At 43.3% G+C, this 16,705-nt stretch overlaps 1 protein-coding gene and 1 long non-coding RNA gene across 5 annotated transcripts in view; one reads left to right on the top strand and one right to left on the bottom strand.

Moving 5' to 3' along the window:
* The window catches only part of WLS (Wnt ligand secretion mediator), a 101,638-nt gene that overhangs the window by 24,829 nt on the left and 60,104 nt on the right, over window positions 1-16,705 (bottom strand). For all 4 annotated transcript variants that reach the window (XR_006296603.1, XR_006296602.1, XM_043575233.1 and 1 more), the window contains exons 3-5: window positions 7,757-7,881; window positions 2,598-2,759; window positions 1,151-1,287 (exon numbers count right to left, since the gene is read on the bottom strand). Coding sequence is in view for 2 of the 4 variants with exons in the window: in XM_043575233.1 (XP_043431168.1) it covers window positions 1,151-1,287; window positions 2,598-2,759; window positions 7,757-7,881 (424 nt within the window). In the remaining 2 variants the exon portion in view is untranslated. The remainder of the gene's footprint in view (window positions 1-1,150; window positions 1,288-2,597; window positions 2,760-7,756; window positions 7,882-16,705) is intronic.
* LOC122480623 lies at window positions 2,755-13,092 on the top strand. The gene is made up of 2 exons (XR_006296604.1): window positions 2,755-4,438; window positions 4,676-13,092. It is a non-coding gene; the product is annotated as an uncharacterized LOC122480623 (long non-coding RNA).

Here is a 16,705-nt window from a genome sequence, read left to right on the forward strand (position 1 = left end):
TGGGTTGGATGAGGGGTGTGAAAAAAAAGAAGTAAAGGATGACTCCTACTTCTCTAACCTGAGCAGCTGAAAGGATGGAGCTGCCATTTCCTTCAGTGGGGATGCCTAAGAGAGGGGCAAGTTTGAAGCAGAGGAAATAAAATGTTGTTCTTTGCATGTGTTACATTTTTGTGCAAGTGAAGATGTTAAATAAACAGCTGGAATATTTGGGTTGAGGGCTGAGAGAGGCTGAAGTTGAGGATACAAATGAAGAGTCATCAGAGTGTAGGTGATTTTTAAGACCACAAGACTAGACGACATCACTCTGGGAACAGGCATAGCTAATAAAGAGAAGAGGCCCAAAGACTGAGCACTGGCTCCCAAGTTTAAGACGTTGAAAAGATGGTTGGAAACACCACTGGAGTCAGTGATGATCAGGAAAGGAGGAGAATAACCATAAGAAGGGTGAAGAAGGCTCTGTGAAGAAAAAGGAAATGACCAATTACATCGAATACTGGTGATGAGTCAAGTGAGAACTGAGAAATGACCATTGGATTTAGAATGTGAAGGTCACTGGAGATCCTGTCAAGAGCAGTTTTACTGAGGGGTGGAATGGGCCCAAGAAAGAACAGGTGGAGGAGATATACAGACAAAATTTTTGAGGAGTTTTGATATGAAGAGGAGTAGAGAGACGGTGTGGTGGCTTCAGGGGGAAATAGGAAAATCAAGAGTTTTGTCTAAGAATGTGAAATGGTATAGTGTGTTTGCATGTTAGTGGGAATAATCTAGCAGAAAGGAAAAGTCAGTAATGTGGGACAGAAAGGGGATATATCTATGAGCATATCATCTTTATGGAGGTGAGAGGGTTGGGCTTAGGAGCAAGGCAGTTTGTCCACAGTGACAGAGAGAAGTATCTGACTCAGACCACAGGAATGAAGAGCAAAGACAGAATAGAGAAACAGAAATGTGAGAGAGGTTTAATCCTTAGGATTTAATAATAAGTTGCGTGTGAAAGCTGAAGGAGTAAAAAGAGTCCAGGATGATTCCTGGTCTAATCACCTGCCTAAGTACCACAATGACCACTTGAACTAAACCCCAGCAAAACCAGGACCATGGCAGCCAGATCTAGAATGCCAGTGTTCTTTAAGAGTGCTCTGAAATCAGTTCTTACTTTTCTAGAAGCACTGGGGGTCGGGACATCATAGTGATCCTCCTCCAATACCACACCATAATGATGAAGATGCTGGGCGTAAGGAAGGTCTTCATTGCAAACCACACCTTGGTGAAGCCTCCATTTTGATGGATTCCCTAGACAAAGACCAATCATAATTTTGAAGGTGACTATATCTTAGTGTTATTTTCTACCAGAAAACACATTCTGGGGAGAAGTGAAAACAGATCTTTTCTGCTGAACTTTCAAGATCAAGAGCTTTAATATTCATAGCATGTACCCTCTTCACCCTTCCCCTGCCCCCTCCTCAGGCACTGTAAGAAATCTAAATAAAAGGCAAAAAAAATGGACCCACTCTATACAAAGGGAATCACTAAGAGCATGATTAAAGATTTTTCTGTGAGACTTTTTTATTGAAAAATTGGAGCTATTTTAAGATAGCTCCCAAAATGTTGGGACAGTAAAATGTGTTAAGGTAAATCTATACAGTGGAATGCTACACAGTATTGCAAAGTATATTTATATTATATTCACAATATACTATTAAACAAAAAAAAAAGCAAGGAACAAAGAAGTCAGTTGAGTATGACTTCTTTTTGTTTGGAAAAACTATATGCATGTATCTTTCTATCTGTATAGAAAAAGTCTGTAGGGATATATATCAAAACCTCAACAGTGATTATTTCTCTAGATATTATGGGCAATTTTTATGTTATTTTTTGTGTTTACTTTTGCTTCCTAATTTTCTACAATAAATGTGCATTTCTTATGTGACTTTTTTAGATAAAAAAGACTCTTGGTCCATGTTCTTTTTTTTTTTTTTTTTGCCTGTTAAAAAAATAAAATGGAAAGAACCTAAAAAACACCATTGCTACCTTTAACATTTGTGCTTGAAATAAACTTAAAAAAGAAAAAAAAAGAAAAAAGAAAAGAAAGAGAAGGGGGGTGCCTGGGTGGCTCAGTTGGTTAAGCATCTAACTTTTGGTTTTGGCTCAGGTCATGATCTCACAGTTTGCGAGTTTGAGCCCCACATAGGGTGCTGTGCTGACAGCGTGGAGCCTGTTTGGGATTCTCTTTCTCCCTCTCTGCCCCTCCACTGCTCTCCCTCTCAAAACAAATAAATAAACTTAAAAAAAAAAAAGAAACATTTGTCCTTGCAAGGTGAGACATATAAAGAAAAATTACTTTTATCTTGGTATTATTACACAATCATGACCATTATAATAAAATCTTAAATGGGTACAATAACTGCATTACTTTCCATTTCTGTAATCTCTCATGTCAATTTAAATCTCAGCCATCATTTCTATTTCTCAGGTGACGCAGTGGGCACACGGAGATTCCAAGGGTGAGATAGAGTTACTTTCCAACACACATGCTCACAAACCACCGTTCTGAGCCGGTGTTCTAATGTCACATGCTGCCTGGACCCAGTAGATTCACTTACCACCAACTGAATATCCTTTATTTCCCCAATTCCAACATTGATTTTCTTCTTCTCATTCACAGGCAGCCGGATGTTCAGAAGGTAGTACTTATGAGCTACAGACCCGATTTCCATAAAAGGAAGGACATCACATTCATAGTAACGACCCTCATACTCTGGGGTCTGGAAGAAGAGCAGAGAGTTTGAGACATAATCACTATTTCCAACAGACTATGTGTAAATTGCCTTACCTTCGCCTCATATCACCAATGCTGAAAAGCTAATGCTTAAAGGTATACCTCAGAGCTACAGATAATAGGGCACACTGGAGGCATGGTATCCAATGGCTGCTCCCTCCACCCACCCCCCCCCAAAAAAAAGACCCAGCCACATTTGAAGTGGGACCAGAAAATTATAGATAAAAAACAGAAATCTCCTCTCTTAGCAAACACTTTCTCAGTTCTTCAATCCGCATTAAGCTTCACATCAGAATAACCTGGTCTACGAGGCCTATAAGGGCTTTTTATTTGCAGCACATCATGGGAGACCACTACTATTCCGTGACTGTTGGCTGCATGGAACAGTCAACTTCTGAAATGTTCATCACACTCTTGGATGCCAAGAGTAATTATTTTCACGGCTTTTGCCTGAAGCCACAAGAAGGTGAAAATATCTTCCTTTTATTGATTTGATAGAAAAAGAAGCAAGTCAAGGAACACTTAGAATTTGGGGAAGATAGAAGGGATAAAAGGTAATAATGGAATTAGGTTGTCAGAGGTGCCAACTTGGAATTTTCTGCCTCTGAAGCTTCCTAACTTCTGAAGCTCTCTAACCAAGAGGTTAGATGGCAGAAGGGAGCAGAAATTTTAATTAAGCCAAATTTAGCCCAATTTCTAGAAAAGCCTCTTGGACTTCCTGCCAATGATTGAAGAGCTACTGCTCAGAAAGCATGGTTGTGAGACATTAAAGAGTAGGGGTGCAGGTTGCTTTTGAAAACTAAATTCTGCTCTACCTCACCAGGACTCCTGGCTATGTGGCCCTGCTGAGGGGTCAGCGTAGAGGAGTAAATATGTGCATGTAGAGGCATCGGCTTTAGTAGCTAGGGACTTTTCCCTGATAAAAGAGATGAGTGTCTGCCATCGATGTAGGGTTTATATGCCAGCTTCAGTATTTTCCTGGTGTACACCTCTTAACCAAGTGATAGGGAAGACCTAATTCGCTGTTCCTAAGCCTATATTCTCAGGACCAACATAATTTTTTTGTATATCTTTAGAGTAAAAAGTCCAATGGAGAAACCAGAAGGAAGATAACAAGTAATCCACAATCTGACGGGTGTATGAAGTCTCTCACCCTTTGGCGATCTTGGAGAATTCTTTATTGGACAGAGCTTAGAGTGCAATAAACAGAATTTTGTATAGAGACAGAGACAAAAGTAGAGGTACAGCAGGCTAATATCTGGCTTTTATGCTTCCACTCTTCCCTTCCTCACTCATAGCAGACATTACAAATCAATCATAATAGTTTTTCATCCACTAAGGTTTGAAGGATTCTTTCAGAACTATTCGTTGACTTGGCTTATGAGATTTAAAACAATTCTTCTGTCGAAAGCTTTTTGCTTCTTTTCCAAACTTCAGTTGCAGACTGGATGATTCTTCTTATGTAGATTCCTTCTCTCCTCTCTACTCCTTTCCTTTACACTTATAAATCAGGGCAAGTATTGGGGCTCTGCAGGAACTACCCTGCTCAAACTTGGCCTCAGATTAATCCACACTGAAGAAGTTAATTATCCTCTATGTTAACAGCAAGAAAGAATTTTCTTATGTGCTTTCCTTCAGGGTCTTGTTTTATTTCTAGAAATTGAGGTTTTGAGGGGCGCCTGGGTGGCGCAGTCGGTTAAGCGTCCGACTTCAGCCAGGTCACGATCTCGCGGTCCGGGAGTTCGAGCCCCGCGTCGGGCTCTGGGCTGATGGCTCAGAGCCTGGAGCCTGTTTCCGATTCTGTGTCTCCCTCTCTCTCTGCCCCTCCCCCGTTCATGCTCTGTCTCTCTCTGTCCCAAAAATAAATAAACGTTGAAAAAAAAAATTTTAAAAGAAATTGAGGTTTTGAGAGGGAAGGGAACAAAACTTACTTAGTCTATTGCCACTGACTTGATTGTATTTCTCGCCCAAGGTCCCAAAGTAGTAGCAGTACTGGGTTGGGGGACATAGGTCTTCCAAATCCAGCCTCTAACTCTGATGGGGAAGAGGACCAGCCTCTAACTCTGATGGGGAAGAGGACCCTCAAGTACAGCAGGGAGAAAACAGTGATGTTGCCCCAGACATGTACTGAGGCATGTGTCTGCGGTAGGGAAGGCACTGAACGTCACGTCAGGAGACTTCTGTTCTAGCCCTGATCTGGCCCCCTGCTGGATTCCTTGAGAAGGTCATCTGCCTCATTCAGCCTCACTTTCCTCCTAAGTAAAAAAGATCTCCAGGGTTCCTTCTAATTCCCCATTCACGGTTCTCTCAGTGTCCTCCACTTCCTCGTCCTTATAGAGAGGGTAACACTACCACTTCATGAGACAAATTTACCTTCAACAAATTAGGCACACCAGATTCTGGGATCTTGGCCTGGCCTACCTGTCTCCGAGACAAATTCACTGTCTCCTGTTGGGAACTTATCCTTATGCACCAAGGTTCTGCCTCTGCCAGTATTTAGGGCATTTAGGAAGAAAGGCACTCCCCCCACCCCTTCCTTTCCCCATCCCCCTTAGTCCTCCCCCAACTCCAGCATGAGACTGGCTAATTAGGACAAATTACAGCAGGTGGCAACTTGACTTTTTTTTTTTTTCCCAACTCACAATCCACCAGGGACTAAAAAGCTTTAAAGCAATTTCTCATTTAATCTTCAGACTCAAGACTAAATTTCACTGCAATCAAAAAGCAGAGATTTGATGATTCATTTCCTTCACACTTTTCAAGGTTTAATATCTTTCTTGAAAGGGATCAACACATCCTAAAGATAATTAAGCAGCCATCATTAAGAAGCAGTTCCAGGCTTCTTAATGACCTCCCCCTCACTCTGCTTCTCAGCGCCCTCCAAGTGTGTAAGTGAGGCAAGAAATGACTTTTCCCTTTTCTGAGGATGAAATTCCATACCCCAAAGCTTCATATACTTGAGCATAGATATCCAACCAGTCTCACCTCTGAAAGATGCAATCAACTTGCAGTGACAGAAAGGTTTTAATTAATTTTTCCCACTGCATATAAAGATTTGAAAAGGTCAGATATTCCTTTCTCCTGCTACCTCAGGTTTCTCCCTACCATTCATTTTCACCTACAGATTACCCCCAAGTACCTACCCCCAAACAATTCCAGATGATTTTTTTAGGGGATGGTACTACATTTGGCAGACAGCAAAGGGTCTAGGGCAGTGACATTTAAACTTCATGAAACTGCAGGAGGTGAAATCCTGTTAAAACACAGATTCCTTGGTCCTATACCCTGAGATTTTGACTTACTAGGTTTTGGGTGTGAACCAGGCCTGGGAATCTGCATTTCCTACAAGCTCCGAGGTCATACTGGTGTTGCTGGTCCTCAGACCACACTTTCTGTAGTTCTGGTCTAGGGAACCTGGGGAAGGGAGAGTTCATAAATACCAGGTTCCCCTATATATAGGGTGTGTGGGTTGCCCACAACAGTCCTGGTGGCCCACCTGGTGAAACCTCCTCTTTCATTCCCAAACATATCCCAGAGAGGATATGAAATAATAAGGTCACCCTGCTTGTGTCCACCATCTCATTTAATCCTTATAAAGAAACCCAAAGCAGCTATTATTATCCCACTTTGCAGATGAGAAAATTAAGCTTGGACAGATTAAGTACGTTTGCCTAAGGCCATGCAGTCAGTAAGTGATACAGCCTGGAACTGAAGCCAAGTGTGTTTTGTTCCAAATCCACACTTTTAACTAAATGGTAATACTATGAACCTGCCCTTCCCCATCTTACTCCTCTTCAGTGTAGGGTGGACAGCTGGGGCATGATACCCAGAAGCTTCAACTTACCATTCCTACCATTCATTCCACAGGACACCCCATCTTTGCAGCGATAGCCAAAAGTGAGGCCAGGAAAGGCCAATGCTAGGAGAGAAGAAGTACTAAACTGATCGATGAAGCAGGTATTACAAAGCTGCCCAAGTCCTTTAAAAGCAACTGATCTGAAGATGCCAGATGACATAATCAAGAATGTGTTTCAGTGCTGTTGGGTCTCTCATGCACTTCACACAGAAAAAATGAGACAATTTCTGTACCTGAAGGGACATCAGAGGTCACCTAGCTGATGGTGTTCCATGTCAATACCCTTAAGGAATGTAACCATGAGTGACAATAACCATGGCTCCATTTCATCTTCACAGAAACTTTAGTCAGTACGGGCAGGGGAGTCAGAACCTGGGAAGGTGTGTGTGAGGACAGCACTTGGCAATGAAAAGGGCCCCTGGCTAACTGTGACCTGGTCCTTATACCATCAAATCCTACTATCCTTTGAGGGTCACTGAGTCAATCTTTGCATTTTCATTTATGAGGAATCATAAAATTAAAGGGCTTTGCCCAAAACAAAATGTCTCCTTATTTTCAATGCAGGTGAGTAACCTCCCTCCTATGGGCGGTTGGAAGAGTCCTCCTGGATGAACCAGAGAAGGGAGAGCCTTAAAAATGGGTTAGAGGACCCAGGTCTCAAATGAAATTAGGTTTCCTCCCTCAGGGCCTCTTTTTGTATGTGGTATTCACTGGGATTTTTAGTCTTTGTACCTGCACATTAACTCTGGCAACAAAGGAATGCCTAAGAATCAGAGAAGCAGACACAAGCATTGATCCAATATGAACAGATTCTCACACCTCAAAATAACTTAGCAACATTCTTCAGACACTCTCAGTGCTTAAGAACCAAGGGTTTATTTGTATGGAGCAATTTCAGAGAAACAACCACATCACTTCAAACAGACATTCTTTCTTCTGTTCCTTCTTCCTGAACAGGGACATACAATCACCGCATTGCCCTTTTCTCTACTAAGACAAAGGATGACGACTAACCTTTGTGGGTCATTCATACTAAGGAACATACCTGTGAGCTGTAAAGTAAATCTTCCCACATACCTGGAACCCAAATAAAAACCCTATCAACTTAAGACACCAAGGCATCCTACCTTGGGGGATGTGAAGGTACATTTGAGTTTCCGGGGCACTCTCTCATGGGCCATTTCAGTCCATTCAGCAAACATATCATCACGGTAAGCCAGGGAAACATCCATGGAAACTTCTGCATTTTCTCCTGCAAGAGAAAGGATGCACAATTCAGAAATGGCATCTGGGAAGGTATTTTGGAAACAGTTCAAAAATTCTCATAGGCTCTGCCATGGAAATGAAGACAAAACAATATACATTCATTTCTCTCAAACTCCAGATCCAAGTCTCCAAATCTGAAACTTAAAAGTCATAGGGTGAATGTTGAAGTTGGATGCTCGGTCCCTTCCTTAACCTCTCTGCCAAAGAGTCAAACAGCTTTCATGTAAACTCCTCCAGAGACAGGGGTCTAACTCTCTCCGAAGCAGCTCAAGTGGTCAGATTGTGACTCATGATCAGCACTTATCTTCCTGAGACTTGCAACACAGGTCCTAGGCCTGCCCAGAGGAGTTACATGGAACGTGAGGTCCTTCTTCCACAGAAGTGCCTTAGGTACCTGAAACCCATACTTCATCTGCCTGTGTTTTCTCTCCTATCTGATAAAAATAACCACCGCTCAGAGACATGATTTAAGTACGCTCTGTGCTGCCTTTGTAACACACTCTAGTCTCAAGGCGTCTTTCTTAAAATTACTCCCAAAGAAGTTCTCAAAAATGGGATCTTTTATTTCTTAAAAACTCAAAACCCCTTCTGCAAATGGAGAGGAAAGTTAACGTAAAAGATGAAGGATTTTTCCAAAATTAAAGACTTATATATGCACAGATAAGAATATAATAATAAGCACATCATTGTGCAAATGAATATTCACATGTACTTCCATATCAGTAAGAACCATAAATGGGTTTAACTCACCACAGAACTCACTAAGGAGACGAGATGAATAAAAATTGCATCTATCCGTTATGTCTGTCTTAAACTGTGCCGAACAAGTTCAAGAACAGGAGAGTCTTAATTGGGAAAAAAAAACAAACCACACAGATCACATTTCCAAAATGATTGGAGAACCAGCTTTCACTGGCTTTATGAGATGGGGTTCAATTCTAGGCTCTAGAAACAGATGATAACTGCTGTTTGGAAAATTAGGGCTTTCCATCCACTGGCCCAGTGTGACCTGAAGCCAATCTGACAATGTGAACCCCAAGTTCTCTGAAATCCAGAAAGAGAAAGAAAGAATGCAAGAAAGGAGGGATCTGAGGCCATCTGGATGTAGATGAAACCCTCAATGAACACCAGTGCCCTGCTACTTTCTTAGTACTATTTAAATCCTCAAACATGGTGAATTGGCCATTCCTATTTTCCTCCTCTCCCTCCTGAAATGCCACAGAACAAACAGTAAAGGAATTCAAAGGATATTAAATCACAAGGGGAAAAAGTGGTAATGACACGAGCAGATCAGGGATTGCAGCAACTTTAAAAAAAATGAAAGATACATGAAATAGGGCTTCCTGACAGCCAGAGAGAGGGGCACAGCCTAAACTGCAACAGAAGGGCTACTGTGGGAAAGTGAGCCATCATGTCCAGTAGACCCCCAAGGAACTCAAAATTTGAAAACACCAGTGTTGCAGAAGACAGGTGAGGCATGGTGCCGACAACAGGGTAACCGGCTCAAAGTTTGTACACAAAATCATTGGATCTCCAGGTCTTCTATATCTGCCTGTCTCTGCACAGTTTGAGGAGAAACTCTGGACTTGGAGACACCAGGCAGTGCAGAGACTCAGGGCTGAAAACAGGGAAGTACAAGTCTCTACATAAGAAACTGTGCGATACCCAGCTTGACAGAAAAAATGCTTACAGAGTTTGTATGTCCTCTTGGTTGGGGCTCAAGCTGGCCACAGCTGCTCCTTGCTTGACAGCCTCAGTGGTCAACAGAATGAACTGGCCAGAGCTCTCATATTAGACACGAAGCTTTTTCATCCTTTTCATTTCTTTTTTTTTTTTCCTAAAGTTTATTTATTTACTTTGAAAAAGAGCACGAGCAAGTGGAGGAGGGGCAGAGAGGGAGGGAGACAGAATCCTAAGTAGGCTCTACACTGACAATGCAGAGCCTGATGCAGGGCTTGAACCCACGAACTGTGAGATCATGACCTGAGCTGAAATCAAGAGTTGGACGCTTAGCCAACTGGGCCACCCAGGCGCCCCTACATCCTTTTCATTTCTAAAACTGGCATTAGCAATTGGGACTTTCAGCTATGTTGTGTTGAAAGAACACTTCCAGAACCACAGGACTCAAGAGTATAAGTGTGAAAAGCTGTAAAAGAAGATATCAGTCCACACACTGGGCTTCTTGGAGCCCCAGGGTTCAGAGTAGCACTGGCCTTAGATATTGACAGGAAGGGCCCTTAATTTGAGATCCAAATTTTAAAGGGCCCTACTGTCTGGCCCTCTTCTAACTATTCCCTTTCTCACAGGAAGAGAAACCCTCAAGTGAAAGGGACATGCCCACTGAGGGCCTAAACCCCTTACCCCTACTTTTAGAATATGCTTGGGGCTCCTGGGTGGCTCAGTCGGTTAAACAGCCGACTTCAGCTCAGGTCATGATCTCATGCTCCATGGGTTCGAGCCCCGCATTGGGCTTTGTGCTGATGGCTCAGAGCCTGGAGCCTGCTTCAGATTCTATGTCTCTCCCTCTCTCTGCCCCTCTCATACTCATGCTCTGTCTCTGTCTCTCAATAATAAATTTAAAAAGTTAAAAAAAATTAGAATATGCTCCAAGAACTCAGGACCCCAGCATACCCTACCCTGATAGCTCTGAGCCTATCTCCATGGCCTTGGTGGGGGGGTCTTCCCCAGATCTGGCCTCCTAAGGGGAACTATACAACCACTTGCGCACCCCCTGGGCTCAAGAGTGGTCAGAAGCTACTCTTTGTAGGATACAGTCAGAGATGGAGCAAGGAGGTTGGGGCGTCCACACACATAACACTCAAAGCTCCTTTTCTGTAGGGGATGGAGCCAGGGGTGGAAAGAAAAGGCATTTAGGGGCCCACAACTCCTTGGTCAGTCCCATTTTGGCACAGAATTCCAAGAAGTGGAAGAATACGAAATTCAAACCTGGCTTTCCAGTGCATTATGAAGGCAAATGTTATAATCAGATAGTAGAACTTAACTTGACTTAACAATTTGTTGGCCTGATTTATCACTTTTAGGTATTTAGACATATGACAGCTATGCTTTCTGAGGCACTCTTGCCTTGGGCCCAAATGTTAGGGGTGAGCTTCATCAGAACAGGTGCCTCAGGGAGAGGGAAGGCCAGACAGACTCACCTCCTGGCCTTCTCTCAGCTTTAAGAGTTATTCCCATCTGTTGGGAATCCCTAAAGGAAAAACTGTTTTAAAGTACGCTGTTGAAAGCAAACAAATTTTAAACACTGCTTTCATGTCTGATTACTCTGTATTTAAGCCCATATGACTTCCGCGCTTTCATTTAAATGATATCATTTAATGTTCCCAACAAACTCTATGAAGTGGGGCACAGATATTTCCTTTTGATTAGTGAATTAGCTGAGGTCCTCAGGTATTAAGTAATTTGCCTGAAATCATACTGTTGTTGGTAATGGGAGGGAGACAACCATTTTCAAATTGCCTTAAAACACAATTATCTTTTTTTTACATTGCTTAGAGAAGACTACTTGGTATTAAAAGTAGCCCATCAAACTAGTCACAAAAGATGAATAAGTAAGTCTTCAGCAAAAACACAGGCTCTAAGCAGACACCCTCTCCTTGACGCCTGCCATCCATCCTGTGCGTAAGAGGTTAGAAATTTCCCAAGAATACATGGCTAGTAAATGACAGAGTTGGGACTTAAACCTGGGTCTGGGTCACCCCGAAACCCCACTACCCTCAACTACCTTTGTTGGTAGAAAACAGCAGACTTCAAAAGAAACCTAACAGGGGGCACACGGCTGGCTCAGTTGGCAGACGGTGTAACTCTTGATCTCAGGGTCCAGAGTTCAAGCCCCAAGTTGAGTGTAGAGCTTACTTTAAAAACAAACAAAATGAAACTTGACACCTGAATCAAGCACACTGCGGTAACACGGGCTACTCAACACTAACCAAAGCCTTTGCAGCTTTCTACGGGAGAGAAATATGTAGTGCTTTGGAGGCCATGAGCATGGCTTGCAGTGTGTCTGGAATTCTCTCATTTGAGCTACACAGCACCATTTCAGAAACCTGACTGGGGAAGTGTGACATGCCCTAAGAACGTGATGTGACGTGACATGATGGAGCTGGAAGCCTGGGGCCAGCTAAGTTCATGTTGTACTCTGCCCCTAACCACATGGGAGATCAGGGACAGGGTGGGTCTGGATGTGGCACTAAGCCCATCTGTTGGAGGCGGCCGCTTGTAGCTCCAGACCACAGCCATCATGAAGCAGTACAGGTCGGTCTCACCAGAACTTCTGCTTTTTTCAAGACAAAGCAGAAATGCAAATTGTTATGAAACATCTCTCCATTTTTAAATGTCTGTAATTAATTCACTAAAAACAAAAACTAAGCTACAACAAAATGAAACTCTCTGTGCAGTTCAGCTAATGAAATAACAGGTGATCTGGGTGATACTGTGGAGGTGACACTTTTCATACTGCCTTCACACCACCATTCTTTTCTTTCTGTTCCACCATCAAGTGAAGTTCTTTCTAAAACTTTCTATTACTATTCACAAACTGTATCACGTGTTTCACCTCATCCTCACAATCACTTACTTCCTGTGCTGTCTGAGACAGGTGTCATCATTCCTGAGCTACAGAAGTCAAGACTCCAAAAGCCCCACTTCTAGAAACATCAGAATCAAGCTTCTAGAGTTTCATGAACTGCAGTCCTATACCTTTTGGCTGTCTTTCATAGTGTACTTACAAAACAGAAACCACGGGGAGAATGGCAGGTTCAAGTGACCCTCTGACCTTCCCTTACTGGACTTTGTGATATCACCCCCTGGCACATATGCTCAGGCTTTTAACCCTGCTGGAACAGGACTTGTCTCTTAGGATTTTGTGACCATTAAGTTAGTTACCACGTGGGAAAAAAAATACTTAGAACACTGCAGAAAGCATGAAGGATTAGTTACTGTTTTTATCATTTTATTAGGGAACTGAAAATCTAATACCTACCTTTAATTCAACATCATTACCAGGTCTCAGGAACATCGAACTTCCCACTATGAACCCCTGTCCAAACCTGGAACACAGAACTCAGAAACAGGAAAGCACTGGCCAGAGAAACCCAGCAAAGCTGTGAAGTCAGCCCCCTGAATCATTTTCTCTTCTGCCTCCAATGGACTCAGAAATAAAGTTCAGCTTTAATGACTATGTTGCATGTAATAAAACACCGGTTTCATGACTCCCGGGATACTGCGTGGGCAATACTGCCCCCCTTCCCCCAACACCCCCAGAGATAATGAAAGTGAAGAATCCAATTTGAACTCCCTGGGAGAATGGCAGGAAGGCCAAGGCTACCCCTGGCACCTGGAGAACGATCCCTATAAAACGAGGACACTGGTTATACCTGTTCCATGGGGAAAAGTGGTAAGGTATCAATATAGGGCATTTGTAGATTTGAAACCCATGGTTTTCCACACCTATACCAAACCAGCAGCTTTGCTATTCTGTGGGCTGTCCAAGCTTCACATTTCTCAAATGGCTTTGGAGACACATTTTAGTTGGGTGGAAAATTCATTTGGAATACTGGGAAAGGAGGTGTGGAAAGGCACTGTGGTTCTTCACATTTACTATTTTCATCCTGTTACGGGGGTGGTGCTCTGACATGAGGAAATCTGCACTCCATGGTTCTGTAGGTGCAGACTCAGACTGTAGAGTATTACTGCAGGTGGAAAGATCTATGCCTTTCCATATTGGGAAGCATTGACCAATCATATCCTTAGGAATCATGTTACCTTCTCAGTTTAACTGCCCTGCCCTGCCCTTCATGAGAAAAGCATTTGCCAATCAGTTTTCCAAAGACAAGAAGAAAGCCAGAGAGGAGAGCAAGTCCTTTGCATAAAGCAAGAAATGGTTGGGGAGACAAACAGGAAGAATCTGAGCACCGCAGAATATCTAGGGCAGCTGTTTAACGTTAAGAATGGATCCCGGTGGGGTGAAGCAATAAAAGATGAAGATTCATTGAGGAAGTGATCAGGATGCTTCTCATTTAGACTTCTTGAAATGGGCATTTTCCAGTCAAGATAGTAGAGCCTGTAGGCCAAAGAGATCTGTTTCGGAATTCTATCTTTACGTCTTTCTGGATGAGTGACCTTGAATGAGTCTCAGTTTGCACATGCAAAATAGAAATCATGGGACCCACTTCCCTAGGCTGTTGACAGGACCATTTGGTACACAAGTACTTAAAAATACTAGTTCCCCTTCCACCCTGGTTTAGGATGGTTGGGTTGACCAGTTACCGGGAAATAAAGGGGAGAAAGGGGAGGGCAAGTTACATTAAGAGGAAATAAAGAATTATGTTATGGTTGTCAGAAGCTTTTCGGTTCCCTGAGAAACCTTGGTTTTCCTGGGCCTTTGCCCTGGGAAGAAATTAAAGAAATTTCAAAATGCTCACATGCACTCCCACATTCCATAGGAGAGCCGCCAGTCACCAGGGCTTGTTTGGGTAACCTCAGAAGGAGGCCGCACAGACCAGCCTCCTCCCAGCCTCCAGCAGACATATAATCTGGGGTTATTTATGCCAGCGTTCCTTCCCCAATCAAAAACTCTCTGACCTGGCTTGTATTTTCTTGACGCTTTCAATTAAGGAAATAACAAAACCAACCCTGTCCTACATCCATGGTTAAGCCAGGCAAAAATGGACTCAGCTAATTATAAATTTGGCCCTGGCTGTTTTGTTAAGATGCCCTACAGGCCTGGGTGTGCACAGTTATAAAAATGAATGAGTACAATTATTTCGCAAACCAGCCTAACAGTTTAGTTCACATTACCTCTGTCGTTTTTCTCCATCACGTCAAGCATTTGCATTCTGGAGAAATATTTTCCGCGTGTAAGAAGACATTTTGCTAAGCATTGTCAAAATGATCCCTTGCTGTAATGTGAAGCACCGTCTCCTAGTTGAAGTAAGCAGTCTGAAATATGCAATGGGGGAAACGTTCCTCCCATTGGGCCTTTTGCAAAGTGACAACTCAGAAAACATCCACTTATCCCTACTGTACTGCTTAAAGGCTATACATTTGGAAAAGGAGCTGGGGATATAACTGTTTCATAAACGAATGAGTCTGAAGTACCACGGGATATAGTAAAACTACATCCATCGGTGTTCGCCAGGTTGTAGAGGGGCTCTCTTCTCACTCACTTCACTTGCCCTGAGAGGTGTGTCACCAGCCCCTCTCAAGTTCAGATTTCCCTCCGGAGTTTCAAACCTGCAGGCTCACTTCCCACTGGAGGTCTCTACTTCCACGGTTCAGAAAGCCAAACAACCAAAGCTGGTACACAATCTGCTCATCAAGTCTTGCAGATTTATTCCCCTCTCTCTCCTCACAGTCACTCCTCTTGCTCAAGGCCACCACGCTCTCGGGCCTAAATAACTCAACCACATGCCCCATTCCTGTCTGTTCTCCACACTACAGCCAGGGAGATGACTTCTGAAATACTTTCAATGCCTTTACATGGTCCTCCTTAAAATGTTTACAAGTTGAAACTCCTTGGGGCACCCTGGTGGCTCAGTCAGTTAAGTGTCTGACTTCAGTTCAGGTCATGATTTCATGGTTTGTGAGTTCGAGTCCCACATCAGGCTCTCTGCTGACAGTGCACAGCCTGCTTTGGATCCCCTGTCTCCCTTTCTCCGTCCCTCCCCTGCTTGTGAGTCCTCTCTCTCTCAAATAAATAAACATTTAAAACTAAAAATAAAATAAATAAAATAAGATCTGGAACTCCCTGAATGGCATAAAAGGCTAATTTCTGGCCCCTGGTTGGTATTCTAGGTTCATATTGTAGGAGTTCTTCCCTACTCCTGTCACCCAGGTGGCAGGTCACCTTGAGTGTAGCCTGCCACTCCGCCTCCAGCCTTGGAATATGGGTGACAGCCTGGAATTGTAGCCCACCTAGACCACTTGTGCCTGTGCAATGGTGGGCAAGTCACCCAACTCTTCTATCTACAGATGAGGACAGCGGTAATGCCCATCTCTTACAGTTGGGACGATTAAATGAGATAATGCGCATGAATTGCTGAGCATGGCCCTGGCATACAGCGAACACTCAGTAAATGCTAGCTGCTATTCAAGGTTAACTACACTGGCTGTACTCAAGGTCCCTGCCAGCACCCCAAATTTTAAAAAGGTGTCGCCTCTGAGCGGATGAATTAGAAAAATTTCCTTTTATTCTGAGCTGAGGATAGCACTCTGCATCCCCACTCATGCCAGACTCCTGTTCGTCTTCTAAAATTTGATAGACTTAATCCTGCCTTCCCTCACTCACTAAAACTTGATGAAGTGGCCCTCGCACCCTGTGCATCCGTCACTGTAACACTTAGCCTCCTACAGTCCGACTACCTGACCATTTCTCTCCCTACCCACCTCCCATGAAGACGGAGAAGTTCCCGAAAGCCAGGGACTGCCTCAGTCTCTTTCACCACTCTTATCACCCAGGTCTTTACAGAATAGACATTCATTAAGTATCTGCCAAATTAACACCACCCTTCTTTCTCCAAATACTTCTATGACCCAAAATTTCTTCTGTTACTCCACCATTTCTATACCCCACATGTGTGGTCTATAGTTCGCTCTGTTTGGGTGGCATTCATTCTTTCCCCAGGGCCCGCTGCCCTTTTCCTACTCCCACACATATGCATACATGTACACATACACACACACACACACACCCCTCAGAAAGATTCCTGAAAGTTGGCCCAATGGTCCTACTGAAGAACAATGTACCTGTTCCCCAGGGTGAAAGGAGAGCTTTTAAGGAAAGTCATCCTGAG

Source organism: Prionailurus bengalensis, chromosome C1, assembly GCF_016509475.1.
Source record: "Prionailurus bengalensis isolate Pbe53 chromosome C1, Fcat_Pben_1.1_paternal_pri, whole genome shotgun sequence".
Lineage (NCBI taxonomy): Eukaryota > Metazoa > Chordata > Mammalia > Carnivora > Felidae > Prionailurus > Prionailurus bengalensis.